This window comes from Diorhabda sublineata, chromosome 5 (assembly GCF_026230105.1).
Source record: "Diorhabda sublineata isolate icDioSubl1.1 chromosome 5, icDioSubl1.1, whole genome shotgun sequence".
In the NCBI taxonomy this organism is placed as follows: Eukaryota; Metazoa; Arthropoda; class Insecta; order Coleoptera; family Chrysomelidae; genus Diorhabda; species Diorhabda sublineata.
The window spans coordinates 36298963-36322723 of NC_079478.1; the positions used below are offsets into that span (position 1 = coordinate 36298963).

The 23761-nt window shown below is 30.4% G+C and overlaps 7 protein-coding genes across 8 annotated transcripts; 4 read left to right on the forward strand and 3 right to left on the reverse strand.

Moving 5' to 3' along the window:
- Positions 1–632: 632 nt before the first annotated feature.
- Positions 633–3389, reverse strand: LOC130444743 (general odorant-binding protein 70). The gene is made up of 6 exons (XM_056780021.1): positions 3117–3389; positions 2323–2425; positions 1628–1716; positions 1333–1368; positions 930–1086; positions 633–749 (listed from the first exon to the last, which is right to left on the reverse strand). The coding sequence occupies exons 1-6, from the start codon at positions 3183–3185 to the stop codon at positions 664–666; spliced, it is 540 nt and encodes a 179-aa protein (XP_056635999.1). The 5' UTR covers positions 3186–3389; the 3' UTR covers positions 633–663.
- A 772-nt stretch (positions 3390–4161) lies between these two features.
- Positions 4162–9542, forward strand: LOC130444741 (1-acyl-sn-glycerol-3-phosphate acyltransferase delta-like). Its single transcript, XM_056780019.1, has 6 exons — positions 4162–4734; positions 4783–4955; positions 5006–5167; positions 7754–8092; positions 8145–8364; positions 8433–9542. Exons 1-6 carry the CDS (start codon positions 4557–4559, stop codon positions 8522–8524), a joined length of 1164 nt encoding a protein of 387 aa, XP_056635997.1. The 5' UTR covers positions 4162–4556; the 3' UTR covers positions 8525–9542.
- An 823-nt stretch (positions 9543–10365) lies between these two features.
- Positions 10366–11154, reverse strand: LOC130444744 (gonadal protein gdl). The gene is made up of 3 exons (XM_056780023.1): positions 10986–11154; positions 10769–10929; positions 10366–10715 (listed from the first exon to the last, which is right to left on the reverse strand). Exons 1-3 carry the CDS (start codon positions 11072–11074, stop codon positions 10441–10443), a joined length of 525 nt encoding a protein of 174 aa, XP_056636001.1. The 5' UTR covers positions 11075–11154; the 3' UTR covers positions 10366–10440.
- A 384-nt stretch (positions 11155–11538) lies between these two features.
- On the forward strand, positions 11539–13184 carry LOC130444742 (osteopetrosis-associated transmembrane protein 1). Its single transcript, XM_056780020.1, has 6 exons — positions 11539–11898; positions 11950–12133; positions 12192–12306; positions 12357–12559; positions 12757–12919; positions 12990–13184. Exons 1-6 carry the CDS (start codon positions 11846–11848, stop codon positions 13019–13021), a joined length of 750 nt encoding a protein of 249 aa, XP_056635998.1. The 5' UTR covers positions 11539–11845; the 3' UTR covers positions 13022–13184.
- A 378-nt stretch (positions 13185–13562) lies between these two features.
- Positions 13563–15638, reverse strand: LOC130444078 (chromatin modification-related protein MEAF6). Its single transcript, XM_056779064.1, has 4 exons — positions 15522–15638; positions 15262–15465; positions 15171–15207; positions 13563–14054 (listed from the first exon to the last, which is right to left on the reverse strand). The coding sequence occupies exons 1-4, from the start codon at positions 15591–15593 to the stop codon at positions 13813–13815; spliced, it is 555 nt and encodes a 184-aa protein (XP_056635042.1). The 5' UTR covers positions 15594–15638; the 3' UTR covers positions 13563–13812.
- A 421-nt stretch (positions 15639–16059) lies between these two features.
- Positions 16060–19093, forward strand: LOC130443908 (ATP-dependent DNA/RNA helicase DHX36-like). 2 transcript variants are annotated; one of them, XM_056778802.1, is made up of 2 exons: positions 16060–16478; positions 16534–19093. In XM_056778802.1, exon 2 carries the CDS (start codon positions 16589–16591, stop codon positions 18989–18991), a length of 2403 nt encoding a protein of 800 aa, XP_056634780.1. In that variant the 5' UTR covers positions 16060–16478; positions 16534–16588; the 3' UTR covers positions 18992–19093. The 2 variants fall into 2 exon arrangements, with proteins under 2 accessions (XP_056634780.1, XP_056634779.1); XM_056778801.1 differs by having other exon boundaries at positions 16066–19093.
- A 1175-nt stretch (positions 19094–20268) lies between these two features.
- Positions 20269–21387, forward strand: LOC130444067 (peroxisome biogenesis factor 2). Its single transcript, XM_056779043.1, has 4 exons — positions 20269–20426; positions 20483–20899; positions 20954–21163; positions 21218–21387. Exons 1-4 carry the CDS (start codon positions 20319–20321, stop codon positions 21305–21307), a joined length of 825 nt encoding a protein of 274 aa, XP_056635021.1. The 5' UTR covers positions 20269–20318; the 3' UTR covers positions 21308–21387.
- Positions 21388–23761: the final 2374 nt, after the last annotated feature.

The following is a 23761-nucleotide window of genomic DNA, read 5'->3' on the forward strand; positions in this document are numbered from 1 at the left end:
GTTAACTCCAAATCTTTACGTTTCGATCTAATTTATGATAAAATTTTTCAGAATTACTTATATTCCAATATTTTCAGTATAATTTCATCTACCCCATTTTTTAATAATTTATTTAAGACAATGATAGATTTATAAGATGAAGTTAAAAAAATTAATATATTCGTTTTGACAGAACACATAGGCAACGCTGTAAAAGTGAAATTGAACGCGATAAATAACCATAGATATATTGAAACTAGATCGTGTTTCAATATTTAAACGAAATATAAAGTTATACTATAGTTATCTTTATCTAATGTCAAGATTAAACCATAAGCTATTTCTTTCTAAAGCAAATACATTTTCAATATAAGAATATGAATCGCGCCATCTGGTGTTAATGAAATTAAGTAAGTAGTGACATTTGTGGATTTATTTCATCACTACATAATTTATTTTATTTGTATATGCACAAGGCATGTTCATATGTAAGTTATAGTTTTTTTTTTGTCATTTTAATTTAAAAATACGAGGTATTCTCGTAATGTTTTATTATTTTGAAAACCATGGGAAGTAGAAGAAACCATATTAAGGTAGAGAAAATAAAATAAAATTAATACAATAATTTTTTATTGAAAAAATATTTACATAAACAGTTCTTTAATTTTAGTTTTAAATATTTTTTTACGGTGTCTGTCCGCAGTATTTTCCAATTTCCTCGGAAACACAATCAAAAACATCGTAAGCGATATCACACGTTATACCAGGTTCTAAAAAAAATATTACCAAACTTGTATTTGGCACAGAATAAAATACCCAATATCTCAACGTGGCAACAATGTATTTACTTCGATTTTTGACGTTACTTTAAAGCGCGTTCTATAATCAAGTTTGAAGTAAATACGTTTTTAACACGCGCGGCGTAAGCAATGTAAAATACAAGTACGAACCATTTAAAGAATTAGGTGAAACTAAATATTTCTTTTCGGCCATTTTTAAACAAATATTGACAGATGTTATGGTAGCTCTGACGTACTCTTTATGTTCAATACCACTAGTGTATAAGGCAACAAGCCCATCTGTAGTTGGGAATCCATTTTCATTAACCTGAAATGGTCTAATCCAGCAAAAAAAGTATTTCCGCGTAGTTTTTTATGTAATTATGTGTATAAAAGGTTAGTTTCATATTTATTTTTTAAATTATAACAAAATTTCGATGTAAATTTCACTCAATTACATCAATAAAAAGTGAATTAATTTGCCTGTAGGAATTAGTGTAATTATTAAATGAATTACAGTGCTTAAAACTAAAATTAGTGTCTTTAATAGTGCGAAAACTCAAAAATTACTCACAGCTTTCATTTTCCTATAAACGCATTGTAGTAAACACTGAAATACAAAAAATATGTATACAGAAATTGGGTGCGGATGTCTCACGGCCTTTCTATAATTAAACCCCATTAGTTAATTTAATTTCTAATCAATGAAACCCATATACCATGAAAAAGTCGTAACCTTGTACAGAATAAACCACGAATACTATTCAACTATCCGTGAAACAAAAAATAACTGAATTTTAAATGTTTTCTAAAGGACATTTGAAACAATGGAAGCGTGTTTTTTCGTAATAAACATTATTTGAACTTACCCCCGCAATTCTTTTCTCGTCGTCGCTAAAAGCAGCCCTTTTAGCCCGAGTATGATGATTCTCATTCACATTTAAAATCTCTAGTGCCTCTATAATCACAATTTAACAAACTTAAATTGGCGAATAATATTAGACTTGTATTCATGATTGTTTTAGTCACTTGGTTTATTTGAAAAAAACATCAAATTGAATATGCGTTGAAAATATTTATAGAGAGAAACAGCTGTTATGACATCTAGAAGGCGACGCCATATTGTGGTATGATGTAACCATAGATAAAGTTTAAATATAGAGTAATGAGTATAGATTTTTGACATCTTTTTTAATATTTTCACGAAAACAAGCGAAAATTAATCAGATTTAACGAGTCAAATTATTTATTATTAATATACTTGGTCGATAGCAAGTACTGTAAAGCCGGAGATTGCGCAAAAAATATCATTTAAAGGCTTCCAAAAACGGTCCAGATTAACAAGTTCGAACAAACCTATTACATAGACAGTTTGGGTATCGGGTATGTTGCGCGCAGCACTAATGTTATAATCGTGTAGACAATATATACAGGGGGAAGTTAATGTGTAAATATTTTAATGTGAGTAATGTTATGTACCTGTTTGATTTATATTATAAAATATTTGTATGAGATTTAATTATTATTAGTAGTATGATTTCGATGAATAGTTAAAATAATATACCTGAAAGTATGGCTAATTTGATTTCATCTTGACATTGGTTTATAAATTCTTCGACCTTCCTCGGTGCCGAGGCAGGAATTTCGCATTTATTTGTGTAATTAGACTAGAACAAATTAAATTTTTCAATTCTAATAATTACTTGACTTTATATTTTATGTATAAAATAAATATTGAGTAAATATAACATATAATGGTATATGGTAGTTTAAATAGATAAAATTTTCGGTTTTGAGGAAGTCGTTACCTTCATTTTTTACGGAAGAATGAACAACAATTATATTTAATGATATGAATGATGATAAAATAACAAGGATAATGAAGTTTTTGTTTTAAATTTTGGGTTACATAGGAAACTATGTAATAAAATTCCTATATTTCGTAATATTATGAAATGTAGACATTTTGACTACTTGAATTAATGAATTACTATATAAATTCTACAAATTAGTTGATTTTTTTGTTAATAAAGAAACATATACGAAAAAACCAAAATTTAACTCGAGTAAATTTATAGATATATATAGAGGTGGGACTATCCCTTACGACAAGTTCCAAAATAACTATTTTCTCGAACTAATTTTTGACAGCTATCTTCGTATTATTTAGTTCGTTTTATGTTTAGTCATGATTTTAAATAACAAAAAAATTATTTTTATTTATAAATAGCCCAAAAGTTGTAACGATAAACCTAAAGAAAATATTTTAACTTTAAAGTAGGCAACCAGCAATATAGTACATAAAAAAAATGACCGATAGAAATGAAATACTTTAGTGTTATTCGAAAAAATTTTTACCTGTTTAATTTCTGCGCTTAAAACTGTAGCAGTACCGGTTAAAATTAAAATAATCGATGCGTAAAACATTTTTTTTTCCAATAAAGTATTTACGAATGAACTACCAAACCATGAATGATGAACAGTGATTTAAAAATACCATATAATTGGAAAAATTGCACAATTTCTACAACTTCGACTTCACCTACTCTCGTTTTTCCCACTACGTACCAAGGGTGGTCTGCATTGGTTGAATAAACTCACTTTATATTGATGTGGTTTGAAATGCAGTAGCGCGCATCAATTTTTTATATTAAAACGCATAATTTTACGTGTACACGTTGAAAATAAAACATAAAATTATGTGCAACGCCTATGTGTTTGTTTAAAGACTTTCTCCGTGTTAAATAATCATCGTCAAAGTGGGTTAGACCTAAAATGATATGTGAAAAACATCTATTCTTCTTACAAATCTGTGTAAAATTTAATTAATTATCCATTCAATCTTTCAAATAACCATTTTTTATAATTAAGAAATGTTTCTCGTGAAGAAATATTATTATTCGTATCAAAAAGAATATTCCTACAATAACAAATACTCGTTAAATATGTATAAAATGAATATAAAAAAAATTAAACACAAAATCAAAAGTTTATTTGCCAAAAAAACGATTTTATAAGTAGTATATTGAATTGAAATAACAATATTTTGATGTTCCCTCGTATTATAGATAAATTGTACTAAATATAGGCAACCATCTTTATACGTAATCGTTACTGTAAAGGGCTATCGTTATAATAACCGTTATTTGATCAAGATTAGTAGTAGACAGGTTGACCGGTAACGTGACAAATCTACGCGTGACGTCATTTTTTTTCGAAAGGCAGAACATAGAAATTACAAGGTTTTTGTCGATTTCTTTTGCTATAAAGATAACCACAGCAATGGTACAAATCAATTGTAAAAATTGATTGTTTTCTGATAGTTTTAAACAAGTGACGTAACTGTTTCGCCTTTCCCTCTCTAGCATCCACCTTATCGGGCGACCTATTCTCTATCAACCTTGTTGTTCGATAACCTCAGAAGTAGAACCCGAAATGTCAGTTGTCTCTAGTGCTTCAAGTCGTATTACACATATTTGGTTTTTAAATGGAAGGATCAATGATTAGAGTTTAAAAAAAAATCAAATTTTTATGACGTAATTGAATTATTAATATTATTTACAAATACTAGTCATTGTAATAATGCAGAAGTATTTTAATTTAACAGAAGTGAATCAGTGATCGTTGTAATAGCTAGAAACATTTAAAACGACGCTTTGTTTAAGTTTTCTTTATAAAAAGCGATAAAGTTCAATTTGTTATTAGCTTGAGTGATTACGTTTAGTTTGATAACAAGAACTAGATAATATATGAGGCAGTTGAAATAATCATTCCGAGTGGATACGTATTAGACGCAACATGGATTTGAAAGTTTTAAAACGATCGAGATTGATACATCTATGTTTAGCAATAACGTTTTTCACGTCGGGAATAATAGTGAATTTAGTACAGTGTATACTCTATTTGTGTCTTAGGCCTTTTAACAAATGGTTATATCGTAAAATAAATTGGTATTTGTGCTACACGATATACTCACGTAAGTCTTTCTAAATAATTTGGATTAAATTTAATTAATTCATTTCAGAATTAGTTTGTCTCGGAGATTGGTGGTCACAGTCGAAAATATACGTATACACTGATAAAAAAGTATTCGATAAATACTTTGGTAAAGAACATGCTTATTGTATAATGAATCACACTTACGAAGTAGATTGGTTAATAGGGTGGATGATTACGGATAAATTACATTTATTAGGGGTGAGTTGGTATTTTGATGTAATTCCACCCTATTAGGTGTTTATTTTTAGAATTGTAAAGCTTATGCCAAGAAAGTGATACAGTACATCCCCGTGTTAGGTTGGGCTTGGAAATGCTCCGAATTTGTATTTTTGGAAAGGAATTTCGATAAAGATAAAGAAATAATTAATAAACAAATTACCGAATTGTCCGAGCATCCAGATCCAATGTGGGTGAGTACGAATTCTAAATATTTTTCCATTTTATTTATTTGTAATTTAAATCAATTCAAACAACAAAAAATATAATTAAAAATCGTTTTTTTTGTTCATTTATACCAAATTCGAAGTTTTAATTTACGAGGGGTGATCTAAAAACACAGTGAAATACTTTTCTTATAATGGCTTTAGTGTGATGGTGTTTGCAGTGTATATATGAAAAATGGATTTCAAACAACTTAATAACGCTCAAATTTTGGTTAAAGTCGAAAAAAGTGTCAAAACAGCATGTGAAATGTCAAAATACGTCTATAGTGATAACCTGGTGATTTTGAAATTGTTTTAAAGTGATTTAAAAGTGGAAATGAATCAGTCGAGAACTAGAAATGTTATTTAACTTCTAAAACAAATGAAAATGTTTGTTCAAACAATTCTTAAGGGCTCTGGAATGTTTGTGAAACGATAAGCAGAAAAAGGCTGTTCAAAAGTCCTTTTATCTCTCCACAACAACTTGAAGTGGAAAAAAGTGTCAAAACAGCTCGTGAAATGTCAAAATCTCTCTATAGTGATAACATAGTGACTTCGAAAGTGTTTATAAGTGATACGATTAGTTTAAAAGTGGAAATTAATCAATTAAGAACCAGCGATCTTATTTAACTTCAAAAAAATATGAAAATCTGAGAAAATTCGATCAAAATGTTTGTTTAAACATGTAATAAGGGCGCTGGAACGATAAATGGAAAAATAAACTTGAAAAATGGCCTAAAGGTCATTGATTCGACAGTTATGGTTCCTCGAAAGTCTTCAACACCAACAACTCCTTTTTTTTCCAAATTTCGAAAATGACTTGAAAGAATCGCGACGTTTTGTTACCAATTTTGATATTAACAAGGCCATTATAAAATCAATGGAAATAATTCGAAAGGAAACGTTTTAGGAACTCTTCCAGTTATGGATTTAACGTTGGGATACTTGCCAAACGCAGTATTTTGAATATTAATTCGTATTAGTACTGAATTCATCATAATTTTAAACGATCCTCGTAATAATTAATAATCATTGGTTTGGTTTGAACAAAACATGATGTAATGCATGACGAATCAATTTTTCCAAAATAGATTCTATGCATATGAGTATGATTTTGAAGTTCTATTTTTAAAAATTGTTCAAACCAAATTTAATGTCGTATAGACAGAAATATTCTTTTGAAAATAGGGTTCGATACGAATATAGTTCAAATAAAAATTAGAATTACCAATATTTACACATTTTTCTCGTAATAACGAATCGTTTTTGATGTTCAGTGGAAAAATTTCTATTTCAAACTTAAGAATGTATTGTAGATTTGATAAAAACATGAGTGTTTAATTTTTGTAACAAAAAAAAACATTTTAAACTGTATTTCGTTCGATATCTTATCATTTTGAGTCTTTATCTAATCTCATTTTTTTTTCTTGGAAGTAACTAACTAATTTCAATTATATATTAATAATTTTATTTAAAAATATCGATTTTGAGGTTAGGTTAACTACATCTCCAACAATACCTCCCATTTATCATATAAAAGGTTTTTGTTTTCAATTTTAAATTTGAATATCCATTATTTACATACTTATAACTCATAAATGAATGAAAACATTTATGCTAAAGTATTTTTTATTATCATTTACATAATAAGTATGAAATAAATTCGAAATTTTGTATTTGCTTAATTAAAAAATTGTTTAACGAACAATAGTTTAATATTGTGAAGGTCGACTACTTAATTCATAAGCTCCTCGTTTATTTTTATTTTTTTCGTGCATAATTACGATTTACCCACAGCCAATACTGATTACATATCTTATAGTCCTGGTAATAACAACTGAATTTCAAATTTTATTTTCCACAATTTATCATGTTCTCATCACTTAACCTCACTTAATCACCTAATCTAACAAATAATTTTAAATTTGAATAAAAAATTCGTAATTCATTCCATACTGAATTTCAAAGTAATCCACTATAAATCTATTATTGTTGGAATATATTTGTCATATGTCAACTTTTAATGCGTGTTCTATGATACACTACATACCAGAGAATACTTCGAACTTATAAGAACAGTACGCTATATAACTGTTCGAATTCGAATTCTATGATTGTCGGAACGGTTCTATATGTCAACTTTTAATGCGTATTCTATGATACCAATATTTCAACGCTGTCAAAATTAAATTCATATTTTATGAGTTAGATAGGTAAAATTTGATATTTTTAATAATTTCACGTAAAATTTCGTGAAATATCGTATGATTAATCTAAAAGTACGTATAAAATAATATAAAAAATATAAAATTTACATAATTATTTTGTGATTACTACTAATTTATACACTCGTAGTTATCTCTTGTTTATTCAACTCGCTTATTAATCCCAGGTTATTATGTTTAATAAATTAATAGATAAAATCGATAAGATGAATCAATAAAAATATGATTACATTAACCTTTCATCTGTTATTTATATTATATCACTATTATACACGAAGAAAAGTGTTAGTACAAACTGTGGAGGTTTTCCTCTTCAAATACCAATCGAATCTCTATTTCTATGTTCCAGTTGCTTCTTTTCCCGGAAGGTACTAGATTTACGACGAAAAAACATGAGGCTTCCATCGAATTTGCCATTAAAAACAATCTGCCCCAACTCAAACACCATCTGCTGCCCCGCACTAAGGGTTTCATCGCTAGTTTGCCGGCGATGAAAGGAAAAGTTCCCGCGATCTACAACTGCGAATTAGCCTTCAATGAAGACGATCCGATCAAACCGACGATCACCAACATGCTGTTGGGTAAATCTGTGTCGGCGCACATTTATTTCGAAAGGACACCGCTGGAAAATCTACCCAACGATCCGCAAGAACAGGAAACTTGGTTGAGGGATATGTTTATACGAAAAGTAAGATTGGGGCGTTGCTTTTGGCGGAAACTGCAATTAATTGTCGTTGTAGGATAAAATGAGGGAGAGTTTTCTCAAGACTGGTGATTTTTTTACCGCATCCGGCGTACCACGAATGGAACCTTTCGAATTATCACCGAGAATAGAGTCGATAGTGAACCTCATCGTTTGGCAGATAGTCACTTTAGTGCCCATATCTTATTATCTCGTTAAATTGCTGTTTAGCGGGGAGATATTATATTTTTCTGTGGGAGTCGGTATTATAGCTACGTGTAAGTATTTTTTTTTTGTTTTAGTGGAAATAATTTTTTGTTTTGTTGATTCGGTATTGTTATTGCAGTCTTCCTGTTGTTGAACAAAACCATCGGGATGTCGGAAATCGACAAGGGTTCCTCGTACGGGACCGAAACAACTCCAAAGAAGACTCACTAAAAATAAATGTTTTTCTAGTGTTTAGTCTACTTATTTTTAGAGTATTTGTGCCAATACTCGTGATGAAAAATTACCTTTTTTTTGTGTGAATATTATAACTCGCATTTGGTACAACAAAACACCATCGAATCAACACTAACAGTTACGTAGTTTGGTCCTTTGAGCGTTTTATAGATTAATACCCGGCTCGAAGGGCCAAATGGTGCAATTTCGAGTGTTTATTCCAAAAATTTTGGCGCTTTTATGTTTTTACTAAGTAAAAATTTGAGTAACATCAACTTTTGCACGTTTTCTTGGTTTCGATACATATTTTATCGATTATGTTTATCTTCGGTGTCTATTTAGTCATCTTATTCTTCATTCTATAAGATTTGTACGAAATTTGAATGTTTTTATATACTAATACCCGGCTAGAAGGACCAAATGGTGCAATTTCAAATGATTTTTCCTGAAATTTTGACCCTTTCATGTTTTTAAGTACCAAATTTGAGCGTTTTATAGATTAATACCCGGCTCGAAGGATCACATAGTGCTATTTTGAGTGTTGTTTCCAATAATTTCGACTAATTCGGAATCTGTTATTGTTTGACGTATCCAAAACTCAAGTTTTTTTCAATTTTTCTTTGTATCGACATATATTCAATCTTCAGTGTCTATTTTGTGTTCAAAAAAAGTCGAAACGTCACTTCATCATCTGTCCTACGAGACTTGTACAAAATGCGAGTTGAATATTTCAGTTTTTTAAATGTGATTAGAAGACATTTATATTTATTGTTAACTGCCTAATGGTAGTGGTGGCGACGTATATTTTGTTATTATTATTTTTTTTAATTTATTTTGAGCTTTAATAAAGAAAGAAGAAGAGGAAAGTTTTATTTGGTGTCTAGTTGCAGCGTCACACAAGATTTGGTGACGATTTATCTGTGGGATAAAACGTTGTGAAGCGATTATATATTTACCTAACTTCACTTTTTGTTGTACGTTTATATCTAGAGTATAATTAAAGTCAATTGAAGAACCTTGCAGTTTTTTTGCCCAATTATGTGTTAAGTTTTGATACCTAACCTCAGTTTTCACTCAAAATATGGTAAGTTTAAATAGTTAACCTCAATTTTGGTACAGTTAAGTGGTAAGTTTTGACACCTAACATCACTTTTAGCACATTTATGTGGTGAGTTCTGATACTTAATTTTACTTTTTTTACAATTGTTTTTCTAAATTTTGTGAATTGCTCGATTGCTAACTAAAAAACTCCAAAAATACTCAGCTTCATCTATATTAGTTTCATTAAAACGAATCTAAAAAGTATCTATGGGACACTTTTAACACCATGAAAAAAAAAGCAACTCCCACTACCGGAAAAATCAAGAAAAACTAACATGAGAAAATCAGTTGTTTACCGACCGCCATTTTGAAGTAGATTAACTGTTTCCTTAAATGATTTAATTGTATTCTTTATAATCTATTTGCGCATAACCTCCAAAAAAAAATTGTTTCTAAGTTCGTTATAAGTAAGTTTTTATTTTGAAATTAACGGTAATTCATACTATACGAGTGTACACTGAATCAATAACAATCAACAAACTTTTCTTCTAAGAGCGGTTCGAAATCGATGATTATCAGAACAGTTCCAGGGTATTCTATACACGATCTTTTGAGCCCTGTCACTATATGAATTAGTGAGGTTAGAATAGTTGTCATTTGATATTTTCACTACCGAAAATTTTCGAACAAATAGTTTCTTATGTGAATATAATATGACAAAGAGGAAATTTATATGATTTCATCTGTTTATCATCTATTTCTGGTAACATTTTTTCAATTTTTTATCGTTTCAAGATATAGGAAATAAAATTAATTTCACAGTAACGATCATTTTAATACAGAACAATGATGAAAGCTATATAATTTTTAACTTAGATAGGAATAGTCATTCTGCTAAGCCTCAGCAAAAAATCAAGTAAATGCATTTGTACTTTAATTTCTAACGGGTGTTTCGTAACGTAAAAACCGGGTACACCAGCTTTCTCAAGTATCTCCTGCTGATCCGCAACTTTCTGATCCAATTGCAACACTAAATTCATATCGAACGCTTTCAATTCTTCCTTCTGTTGTAACATAAACTTTTGCAGCTCCTGAATTTTTTTATCAGTGTCGTTTTCGTATTGTTTAAGAATTTCTTGCTCTTGTACTACAAAAATTCATTTAAATAAAACCACAACACTTCATTTAGTTGATAGTTACTTTTTTTCTGATTTATAAACTGCAATCTCTGTTGATATAAATGTTGTTCGGTGACATGTTGGATTTCTAAAAGACCTTTCACTATTTCGAATATAGTTTCGTTTAGTAAACAATTTGCTAAACTTGATAGAAGTTCGTAAGGTAACCTCATTTGGTATTTACTAAAATTTTTTACGTGATACATCAATCTAGACATGTTACTGATTAGTTTACTTACGGCGGAAGGTCTCTCGCCATATTCTGAAGCTGTTCTAATAAAAAATATAACTTTTTCTGTAAAATAAGCGCGTCTTCTGTATTATCCATATCTACTTTCTAACCTTCAAACTTACACCACAAAATATAAACAAGTACAGATGTAATTGATTAGTTCAAATGTATCATATAGCACAAAAAACGAAAATAATTTTTCTATGAACTTTACTACATTCAGTAACGTCAACTGTCAAATAACAGTGCGATATGAAGTTATTCCAAACAACAATTCATATATAAAACGAATGGAATTATTCAATTCAAGGATCATATAATATGTCGTATTTTCAGATAATAATAGTTATGGACTTTTATTATAAGAATATAATTTATTTTAGATAAATAAAATAAAACAGAAGCGTTCTTTAGGTCCATTTTGTGCACGTTGTTAATCTCTGTCACCTGTCATCAAATTCTCACTACTATGTTGGGTATGAGACAACAAGAAATGCGCCACGTAATACATCAAAATATATTGCAAATATAATAAATGACTTTATAATAATTTCTGACAAAATTTTCGTAATTACTTCAAGGTCGCACTAGTTCTGTGGAAAAGTACGTTTTAGTGTACATCGGTGTACGTTCAGATATTGAATAGAAATATAACGAGGCTTTTATTGTCAAATGTCAAATATCATCCCTTCAAAATATTTACGTACCAGATCCAAATAACTCAAATTTGATATTTTTTTACTAGAATTTTGTCTAAAACTCGTAAATAAAGATATAAATACACTTGTTTATAATTTAAAGATTGTTTACATCGTGTTAAAAGTATATAATTGCTAACGATAAAGTAGATATGCGTTTTTATTAAAAATGTATGGATTGTTTATAATTGTTTGTTCATTATGGTTAATCAAAGCAGAAAGGTGAGGATTTAGATGAATATATAATTATTATTGATATGATCGAGTTTTTAGTTTCACTTTCAAAACGGAGATAATTCCATCTAACTCATCTTGTACGCCCCTTAAAGAGAAATTTGCAAATTCTTCTGCTCAATTTAATTTATGTGCAATAAGGCATTCGAGGCCTATTAGAATGTGTGAAAAATGTCATAATGAGTATTTAGATGTACAGAATAGTTATAAAAATTTGTCCGAGGTTTGTAATGTACGAAATTTGTTAATTTGAATTGTGAATAGGGTTGTAATTGTTATAGGTATTTGATAATGGTACTTCTTGTTTAGAAAAGTACATCAATTTCGATAGGTTACAAATTGTCTCATTGTTGTATCAAAATAATGTGAATTTGTGGAATAATGCTAAATGTGAAGGTAGGTATATTTTTTCCGGTGTAATAAATTTGTAAAAAAAAATTTTTTAGAATGTTATGATAAGAAAAATGGTAATATGACTATAGCAGACGAATTTGGGGAATATTTCAATAATTTTATAAATTGTGTTAATAAAACGACAGATGATCTTTGTTCTGTATGTATGAAATATTATGTTCAATTGGACCACTATTTTAGAAGTGTTAGTGACGTGAATGACAAAATTGGTGTATGTATGGACATAGTAGATGTGGTGAGTAATACATAATTTCAACTTTCTTTATCCCTTTTATTAATAATTGATTACTATGTGTACTATAAACGACCTCAGCGTATAAACTCAACTAAATTTGATGCAAACGTTTTTTATTTGAATAACTTGAATAACTACTTTTTCATTCATCCGAACTATTTTGTTAAACAAGGGAGAGAACTATTTATTTTCTTTAGATGAATACCACATGGACTTTTTGGAGTGTTAATTGTTGTAATTATAGAAGACACGATGAATTTATTTTTATTGGGTCTACCATAGCGGTTTTACTAATCACAGTGTCCTTTTATGTCATTCTACAATTTTGTAAAGAAAAAAATGCTCCAACAATTATACAACGTAAGTTTTTGTACCGTTGCCAGATCTACGAAAAGTCCATAAAACGAGTACAAAAAATTTTTTTTTTCAGAATCGAGGTTTTTCGAATCGTTAAATCAATAAAACTTGAAAATTCGTCAGTGATGAGACTGAATATTCTATTTTACATGAAATTATCTCATATTTTTTAACTTTTTTTCCAGTGTAGAAAATATATAATACATTTTATTTAAAATCTATATTTTTTATATATTATCAAAGAAAAATCTTAATAAAAAATTTATTGTGTTTTTATTGCAAATTATCATTTCCAACTAATTTCTACTAACTTCTACTTTTTGTCATAGATAAACAATTTTCGTAGATATCCAGTCTAGTAAGAACTGTCATTTTACATAGATAAATTAAAAGTAATTATCCCTTTTTATATGAATACCAGTTATATTCACTATAAACATGCTATATCAGACTTTTTTTAAATTTACTGCTGTTTATTGAAATATTTCAGTGGTTAGATAAACTTCTTTTGTAATTCGTAGAGCTAGGGTTATAATGGATGTATAATCTTATGGTAAAAGACCATCGAGTTTAACATAAACTAATGACACATGTCAGAATTATTAACAATTGTATTAATTAGGAAATAAACAAAAACAAATTTTAGTTTGAATGAACACACTTTTCATTCAAAGTTTTTAATAATTCAGAAATTAATTTAGACATATGGTTAAGTTAGTTATGGGTTTTGCTAAGGATTCTCATCCAGGTTTGTATTTTTGTTGCAATAATTTATTATAAACTATAAGCGAAATAATAAATAAATATCAATCTATATTTGGAATGTGTTTAAATAAAAACTACAACGTATTTTTCTTTATTTTTCATTCCATTCCGACGTTCGGTTTTCCATTATGTTATCTATGTCGAGCTTTCTTATTATTATTTTTCTTGGCATTAGCTATGAAATTTTTTTGCTTTGCCACGACGTCAGGTAAGGGACTACCTCTGTCTAAACCATTCTGGGCGCCATTTGAAGAGAAAGTAGATTGTTTACCAGCGGTTTTTATCCCCGAATCTACGTGATTGGTAATCATCGCCATGTTGGTATCACTGGAATCTTCATTTGTTAGAGAATCTGTTTCGCTTTGTCTGTCCACTAGAGAAATATAAATAAGTTATATCTCGTTGACAAGGTGAATCAAATTTTTTGTAACTAGTTATTCGAAAAATATTTCAACTCTCGCTTTTTCAAATTATCTGTACATGAAGCAGTACAAATGTAAAAAGCACATGCTTGGAAATGTTGTTTTTATATAGTAACTTGGATTGGGGGAATATGGGGGTTCTTCTTCTCATCATTTGGTACAATTGTATAGTTAAAACTCATTATTCATTTGTAAACTTAGTATGAACATAAATTATGCGCGGTTTCATATTATTGAAGAGGAATTTTGAAAAGTTTGAGGAATGAAAGTGTTTGATAGTGATACTAGCAACTGTACCTCTTCAAAATATTCCCTTTGTAAAAGCATTCCAACCTTGACGTTTATACGGGGAATTTCATGTGCATTATTTGGTACAACTGCCAAGTGAATAAAGTTGCTGAAAACTGTCATTATATACATGAAAATGTAGTATAAACATAGATTTAGAGACAGTTCAAGAAAAGGTAGCGTTTGATAGCAGTATTAGCAACAATACTCATTTAAAACATTCCTCTTTTTGTAAAAGCGTTCCAACATTGATAATTATTGGTTATATAAAGAATAAACTACGGAAAATCTACCATAATGAATTCGGTATAGATAAACAGCATCAAAGGTACCAAAACGTAATGTTTGACATAACCTCACACTACACTGACTGTTCTAATGGAAAATTTCAGTCTAGTAGCCTTAAGAGAGTAAATATAAATCTAATTACTACATTTTACACATAAATACATATATTTTATAAGTATTTATCCCAAATTTGATCATTTTCATGCAAATTTTGACTATGTACTAAATATATGTTTACATATATGCAAACTCGACGGAAATACTTAGAAAGCTTAGTAAAAACATGCTTACTGAAATAAAAATAACATTTTTGTGCAAGGTGCAACTAAAAAACGAATAAATTTCATAAATTTAATAAAAAAAATATAATTGGACAATTTCTTATAACACAAAATATTCTAAAACTACTTAAATGAAAAGATCTATTGCTTAACATCAATTACTACTGTATGCATAAGGATTATTACTTTCTACTTCATAAGAATTCTTACTTTTATCGGAATTTTGATCCACGATTCCACTAACGGCCTAAAATGAGGCTGCAAATAAATAACTTCATATAATATTATAAATTATACGTACAGCCATTGAAGTTATAGACGATTTTGAAAATAAACGTTCCGCTTCCTTAAACTTCCTATTACGTTTATCAGCTTTGGAATTTGTCGTTTTATTGCTTGAAAGATATCTATCCCAACCGCGTATTATATTTCCATATAATTGAGTATCTTCTAAATACGAACCTTCGAAAGCATATATCTGTTTTTCTAAATTAGCAAGAGTTTCCTGAAAATTTTATGTTTGTAGAATTTCACTTTGAGAAAACCGAAGCACTAATTTACCCCTATTTCAGCTTTCCTTTTTACTAATTCTGCTAATTCTTGTCTTGCATCAATAGAACTTTTATTAGACATCTTGAAATGAATATTGAACTGTCATTAGTGTCATTTATGTCAATTTTAAAATTCGAAGGCTTGTTCCAGCCTGCTGGTTTGGAACAGTTTGTAGAACAATTATTAGAAGCGTTTAAACGATATTTTTTTGCGCAATCTCCATGCACTGTTTCTGTATCTGCACTTGCCATCAAACAAACATCGAAAAGACCATTCTGGAAACGAAAAAGTCGGTTGGAACACAAAACAGAATCGTTTGTATAACGGTTAGGTGCACGTACCAAGAACGTTTTCTTGAAGCGATTCCATAGAATTTTGATATTTCGATCTATTTAAGAAGATTGACAATTTTGGTAATTATATTAATCAATAGATTATATTATACATTATAAATATGAAATTAAATTGATATTTCTTTTTAAAATAGATAAATGGTTAGAATATTATAGTAGATCGAAAATATGATAAGTAGTTCAAATGTATCCTCATTGTTGCCAATTTAAATATTATTGTAAGCAAGGTATTTTGTAATATTGTTGAATCGGTGTATTTATTAAAAAAAATTGTTAGTCATGTCATCACGTTATAAAAGATATCGGTCAAGTACAAATAATGAAGCATCGACTTCATCACGAAGGTGGAAAGAAGAGAAAAATCCACAAGAAAAATGGAAAAGGTTTCAACACCCTCCCGGACTACGAGGTAAAGAAATCGGTTTGTGGCATGCAAGACGTAATAAAATGAGGAGAGAAAAAGAAAGAAATACGTTTAAACCACTAGGTTCTGTTTATATATCAGATTTTAAAAAACGACAGATCCAACAATTAATTTGTAGTACAGAAGAAAAAGTGTTATTTATACCAGACGGGCAATCGTATGATCACGTTGAAGATTCCTATTTTAAACGTAAGTTTTTATCCAATATAAACGGAAGTATAATTGAAAAATTATGTAATTCTAGTAGTCAAATCATACGGAATCCGGAATTAGATGTTAAACTTCTCAACGAACAATTAATGAAACTTGATGAACCGCAGTTTATTATACTGAAAGAAAAGAGGGTCAAACTTCCGATTTATACTAAAAAAGACGATTTATTGAAGTTAATTAACGACAATCAAGTTATTTTAGTTAGCGGAGAAACCGGTTGTGGTAAAACCACCCAAGTAGCGCAATATATACTAGACGATTACATAAGTAATACGAAGGGTTCGCTTTGTCGTATTATCTGCACCCAACCTAGACGTATAAGCGCCGTATCAGTAGCGGAGAGGGTGGCTGAAGAGAGAAGTGAACCCCTAGGACAAAGCGTAGGTTACCAAATACGGTTAGAAAAAAAATTACCACGAGACCAAGCTTCCATATGTTTCTGCACGACGGGCGTGGTACTCAAACAAATGGAAAGCGACCCATCGCTTTCCACAGTTTCCCATCTAATCCTCGACGAGATCCACGAACGCGCGGTCGCCTCCGATTTTTTGATCGCTCTGTTAAAGGAAGTGATAAAAAAACGACGGGATCTGCGGATCATTCTGATGAGCGCCACTTTGAATTCCGAATCGTTTTCCAGGTACTACAATAACTGCCCTCGAATCGTTATACCGGGGTTCACGTATCCCGTGGAGGAGTTCTATTTGGAAGACGTGTTGCAGTTGACCAATTTCAAGTTTCCGAAAGACAAAAATAAATATCGGCGGGACGCGGACACCGAATTTCGGGATTTTATTTTACCGTACGTGCGGGTTTTGTCGTCGGAAAGAAAATACGATCCGTGGGTGTGCGAACAACTCAAAAATAGCGAAAGCGAACATTTGAATTTGGACTTGATATTCGAATTGTTGTCGTACATTTGCCGCAGCTGTAAAGATACGGGGGCCGTGCTAATTTTCGTCACCGGTTTCGCGGAAATATCGGATTTGAATAAAAAAATTAAAAATTCGTCGCTATTTCCCGCCGGGAAGTATTTAGTTGTACCGCTACATTCCCAGATGCCTACCGTCGACCAGAAGCAAATTTTCCAGCCGGCTCCGGAGGGGAAAAGGAAAATTATCATTTCCACTAATATAGCGGAAACTTCCATTACTATAAACGACGTTATTTACGTTATAGATTGCGGGAAAATAAAAATGACGGATTTCGATACAAGTACGAACACTCAAACTTTGAAATCTAATTGGGTGAGTTTAGCGAATTCGGAACAGCGCAAAGGACGCGCCGGACGAGTGAAACCGGGCGTTTGCTACCATTTATATACGAAAGGTAGAAAAAATTTATTGGAACGTTACCAAAAACCGGAAATTTTACGTATTAGATTAGACGGTACGATATTGCAAGCGAAAATATTGCAGCTCGGTAAAATAAACGATTTTTTCCCAACTTTAATGAACCCCCCCAGCGCGGAATCGCTGGATCTAGCCCTAAATCTGTTGATGAGATTGAACGCTTTGGACGAAAACGAAAATTTAACGCCGCTAGGTTACCATTTAGCCAGATTACCAATAGCGCCCCAAATCGGTAAAATGGTCCTATTCGGCGCTATATTCAGTTGTTTGGATCCGGTTTTATCCATAGCGGTGTCGTTGGATTTCAAAGACGCTTTTCAAATTCCTCTCGGCAAAGAAAAAGAAGCGGACGCTAAACGACGACATCTAGCGGCCGATTCGCTCAGCGATCACCTAGTGCTCAGTACGGTTCTGGAGGCGTACGAATCGACGCCGGATCCGACGTCGTTTTGTCGGGAATATTTTTTGAGCGCGAACACGTTGGATCTATTGAAAAAGATGAAACGCGATTTTATGAGGTTCCTCTTCGATTTGGAATTCGCGTTCGATCTGAGCCCGAGGAATTTGGTGAATAACGTCAATTCGAAAAATTTTAGTTTGGTGAAGGGGGTGGTTAGCGCGGGTCTGTATCCGAACGTGGCCGTGGTGAAGCAGACCAAACACGGGAGGGTGAAATGTTTTTCCTCGATGGACGGGGAATCGACGTATCACCTGCATATGAAATCTACGTTGGAGAACGTCAAGTTTTTCCCGTCGCCGTTGCTCGTCTTCTACCTCAAAATGAAGACGACCAAGGAATATATTTTCGACGCTACGATGGTGTATCCGCTGCCGTTGATCTTTTTCGGGGATCGGTACGGCGGCGCCGCCGCGCCGGATAATCAGTTTTGTTTAACTATCGCCGAGCATTTGCGGTTCGCCAGCGACAGATCGACGCGGGAAGTTGTCACCGATTTAAGGTGCAGATTGAATCGGTTTTTGGAGTTTAAAATTACTCATCCCGGTGTAGTCGATTGGAGCGGCGACGACGATAATGATGATGATGATAATTTGAGGGTTTTACGCGCCATCGTCGAATTGATAACGAACGAAGATATCGGACACGTAAATTTAATTGATTCCGATGACGACGATTGAATTTGTTTGTAATCGTTCTTATTTTTCATATTGAAACCTCCAATTTTCCTATATTTGATATTGTTTATTCGAAATTTGAAAATATATGTTGTTTTCACCACCGCCAATTATTTTTGTGTACCTAGTTTCCCAAAATAAAATTTTTCAACTGCCACCTGTATAGTAAAACGCGACAAAGTTTTTTTATCGAATGTTTCGTCAAGTCTAAGCTCGATTAGTTCAAAAATTCATCATGTAAACCCCGATTTGTTCATCTATGTTAAAAAAATTCGTCTGGATCTGTTTTTCAAATTTAGGGATTACAAATAAATCAAAAATTTCTTTATATACGTGTACTTTTAAGGTTATGTTATGTCAACGTCATATCCGCGTTCATTTTGTGTTGTTCCTAAACTTACTGAAAAAGTATCGATGATTCAACTCAATAACTCGATTATATTGATGTGTTGTATCGAAAAATCGATAGAAAGTTTCCAGTATCCATAAATTGTAACAAAAACGTTGAAATTTCTTTATATATTCGTGCACTTTCAAGGTAAATCTTTGTACATTCAAATAATTTACATTTTTACCTAAAATACTATCGATATTATTGAGCTAAGCTGAATAAAATCCGTCAGTATTTTAAAACATTTATTATTTTTTTAATTTAACCGATATATCGATACTTTTTACTCGAGACATCGATGCTATTGATATTTTAATAAATATCGATAGTATTTTTTGTATTTCCGACATCTCTAATTGTCCCAAATCGATTAATGTTTGACGTTTTATATAATATTCTTCTTTTTTCTTAAATTCGACTCTAATCAAAAAGTATCTTCAACCATTACGATTTAGAAATATAAATAACCTTGATTCTTGTAATAAATCACAAAATTATACTATTATTCCGAATTAACTTAGTTAATTTTTATCAAATCCAAAATGCTTTACACCTTTTATTGTAATAAGCCTTCTGAATTAAGTAATTAATTTTTATCTATGCCAAACAAATCATAAAACAATTCATCAAAACATTCTTCTTTTTTTGTCTTATGATCCTCTATTCGAATAGATAATCAATCAACACTTTATGGAAAAATAAATAACCTTTATACTCAAATTAAAACAACGTAATTTGTTATTAAATAATTTTTCGTACTCGCGAAAACTACATTTACATTTAAAATCCTTTACTTTATATTCTAATCGACGTATTTTAAATGATATCATGCCCATTCGTTAAATGAACACTCGTGGAGTAGTTCAAATGATCCAATTTTGACATTTCTAATTTGTAGGTTATTAAAACTAATAAATGTTTTGGTAAATATAATTCACGATGGAGAATAATTTACTTCGCGTTACCCAAATGAATGCAATTTATTTGGATAAGGAAATATATAACGCTTTGTATCAGATATTTTTAGACTCTACTAAAAGTTTACCGGTAGGTTATTTAAAATATTAAGATGTTATTACAATTTGTGTTGTGTAATTTTTTAGCCTGGTCTAACTGCTTTGTACGAATCTGAAATCCAGTTGATTTTAAAATTGATGCTATTGAATAATTCGGTTGTGAAACATGGTGCTACTTTTGGTCAACAATTACTTTCTATTAAGTATGATAACATGAGCAGCGTTCAGCGAGTTATGTATTTGTTGGGGCACTGTTTAACTTACGTTAAAAATAAATTCGAACTATTGAGACCTTCCCATGGGATGAATAATATATTATTTAAATTATACATGGTTATGAAACTACTAGATTTCATTAACCTTTCGGTGTTTTTAAGAAACGGGGTTAAACCCCTACTCATCGAGAGATTTCTTGGTTTGAAACAAATTTATTCGAGCGACAACGCTCAGAGGCGTTACGATTCGAAATATTTAGCTAGAGAACTCCTTTGGAACGGTTTCATTGTAAGGAAAATGTGGTTTTTGGTGAAACGGAATAGTGATTGATTTTAATTTCAGGATATTTTGGTTTATATTACTCCTTTGATAAACTTTCATAAATTAAAGAGAACCTTTAGGAATTTGAATCCTTTTCACGTTAAAAAAGTTTTTACTAGTGTACCGAACCGACGGATGACCACGCAAAGTAAATGTGCCCATTGTGGGGAAAACCCCATTATACCACACCACATGGGTTGTACACATGTTTTTTGTTACGTTTGTTTGAAGGTACAGGGTGTTATTATTTATAGCGACTTTTGTATCTCGTATTTCGTGTTGTAGGGGAACCAAGCTGCCGATACATTGTTCGAGTGTCCATTGTGTGAACATAAAAACGTAACTGTAGTTTGTACAAGAGTCACTTTTTTATGAATTGTTAAATACTAATAAAATTTTTAATTATTTTCCATAAAAACTGTTTAACATAACCTTTAATAAATATTTTTAACACATCGATTGATTTTTGCAAGAAAATTGCTACACACCGTATCATTTTCTGAGTGAAACTTGATACCAATACTTTTAGGGGTGATCTAAATGTTCAAAGTTTTATTTACGACAATAAACTTTTTTGCCATTCATTTTAAACTTATAATTCCGTCACAGAACTTTTAGGTATACCTGGTATACTTCATATTGTTATTTTTTCTTCTTTTTCATCTTCACCATCTCTTATAAAACTCTAATCATGTCAATTCTATCTTATTAATTTTTAGACTAATTCTCAAACACAACTCTTTGTTCTAACCTCACAAACACGTTTAGGAAATAAGAGAAATTAAAAAACAATAAAGAAAATTCCATTAAAAATACAACTAAATAACATCGTCAATTCAACTTCATCATAAAAATTATATCATTAAAAAAAGAAGAAGAAGCTAATAGACAAACAACTTACCTAACAATAACATGGGTAAATGATCTGAACTTTATTGATAAAAAACTTTAATAAATATTTGGTAGTTTCGATATATACAATAACCAAAAAGAAGAAGAAATAGCGAAATTTAATATACAGTGTATCCCGAAAGATATGTGACGTACGAATTTAGATAATTCAAATAATTTTTTTTATTTATCTTTTTATAGTTGATGAAATTTTTTCGTAGATAATAGTCGAAATTAACTCATTAAATCATACAGGGTGAACAAAATATAGTTATTGTATATAAAAAATTTATTAATCTTCAATAATATATGGAATACTGACTCGTGTGAAGTTCTCCACGGAATTTTTTGCAAAACGAATATCAATAGAGGACACATATAATGATATTATGATAGGCTACATAATTATAATACTAAAAAATTGAGGATTAAGTGGATAAAACATTTTTAAACACAATTTTGAACCAAAGCCTCAAAATTTTTTCAAATTTCAATCAACTATTGCAAAGGACACTTAATAAGGAACATATTAACAAAAAATTGTGACTCAAGTATTTTTAATAACGTCAAAAAAAATTCGTCAAGTTCACGTTTCAGCGATGACGCGCATCTTTATTTTGATATCGAAATCTTGAAATTTTTTCAAATTTCAATTAACCATTACAAAGGACACTTAATAAGGAACATATTAACAAAAAATTGTGACTCAAGTATTTTTAATAACGTCAAAAAAAATTCGTCAAGTTCACGTTTCAGCGATGACGCGCATCTTTATTTTGATATCGAAATCTTGAAATTTTTTCAAATTTCAATTAACCATTACAAAGGACACTTAATAAGGAACATATTAACAAAAAATTGTGACTCAAGTATTTTTAATAACGTCAAAAAAAATTCGTCAAGTTCACGTTTCAGCGATGACGCGCATCTTTATTTTGATATCGAAATCTTGAAATTTTTTCAAATTTCAATTAACCATTACAAAAGACACTTAATAAGGAACATATTAACAAAAAATTGTGACTCAAGTATTTTTAATAACGTCAAAAAAAATTCGTCAAGTTCACGTTCCAGCGATGACGCGCATCGTTCATTTTGATATCGAAATCTTGAAATTTTTTCAAATTTCAATTAACCATTGCAAAGGACACTTAATAAGGAACATATTAACAAAAAATTGTGACTCAAGTATTTTTAATAACGTCAAAAAAAAATCGTCAAGTTCACGTTTCAGCGATGACGCGCATCGTTCATTTTGATATCGAAATCTTGAAATTTTTTCAAATTTCAATTAACCATTGCAAAGGACACTTAATAAGGAACATATTAACAAAAAATTGTGACTCAAGTATTTTTAATAACGTCAAAAAAAATTCGTCAAGTTCACGTTTCAGCGATGACGCGCATCGTTCATTTTGATATCGAAATCTTGAAATTTTTTCAAATTTCAATTAACCATTGCAAAGGACACTTAATAAGGAACATATTAACAAAAAATTGTGACTCAAGTATTTTTAATAACGTCAAAAAAAATTCGTCAAGTTCACGTTTCAGCGATGACGCGCATCGTTCATTTTGATATCGAAACCTTGAAATTTTTTCAAATTTCAATTAACCATTACAAAAGACACTTAATAAGGAACATATTAACAAAAAATTGTGACTCAAGTATTTTTAATAACGTCAAAAAAAATTCGTCAAGTTCACGTTTCAGCGATGACGCGCATCTTTATTTTGATATCGAAATCTTGAAATTTTTTCAAATTTCAATTAACCATTACAAAAGACACTTAATAAGGAACATATTAACAAAAAATTGTGACTCAAGTATTTTTAATAACGTCAAAAAAAATTCGTCAAGTTCACGTTTCAGCGATGACGCGCATCTTTATTTTGATATCGAAATCTTGAAATTTTTTCAAATTTCAATTAACCATT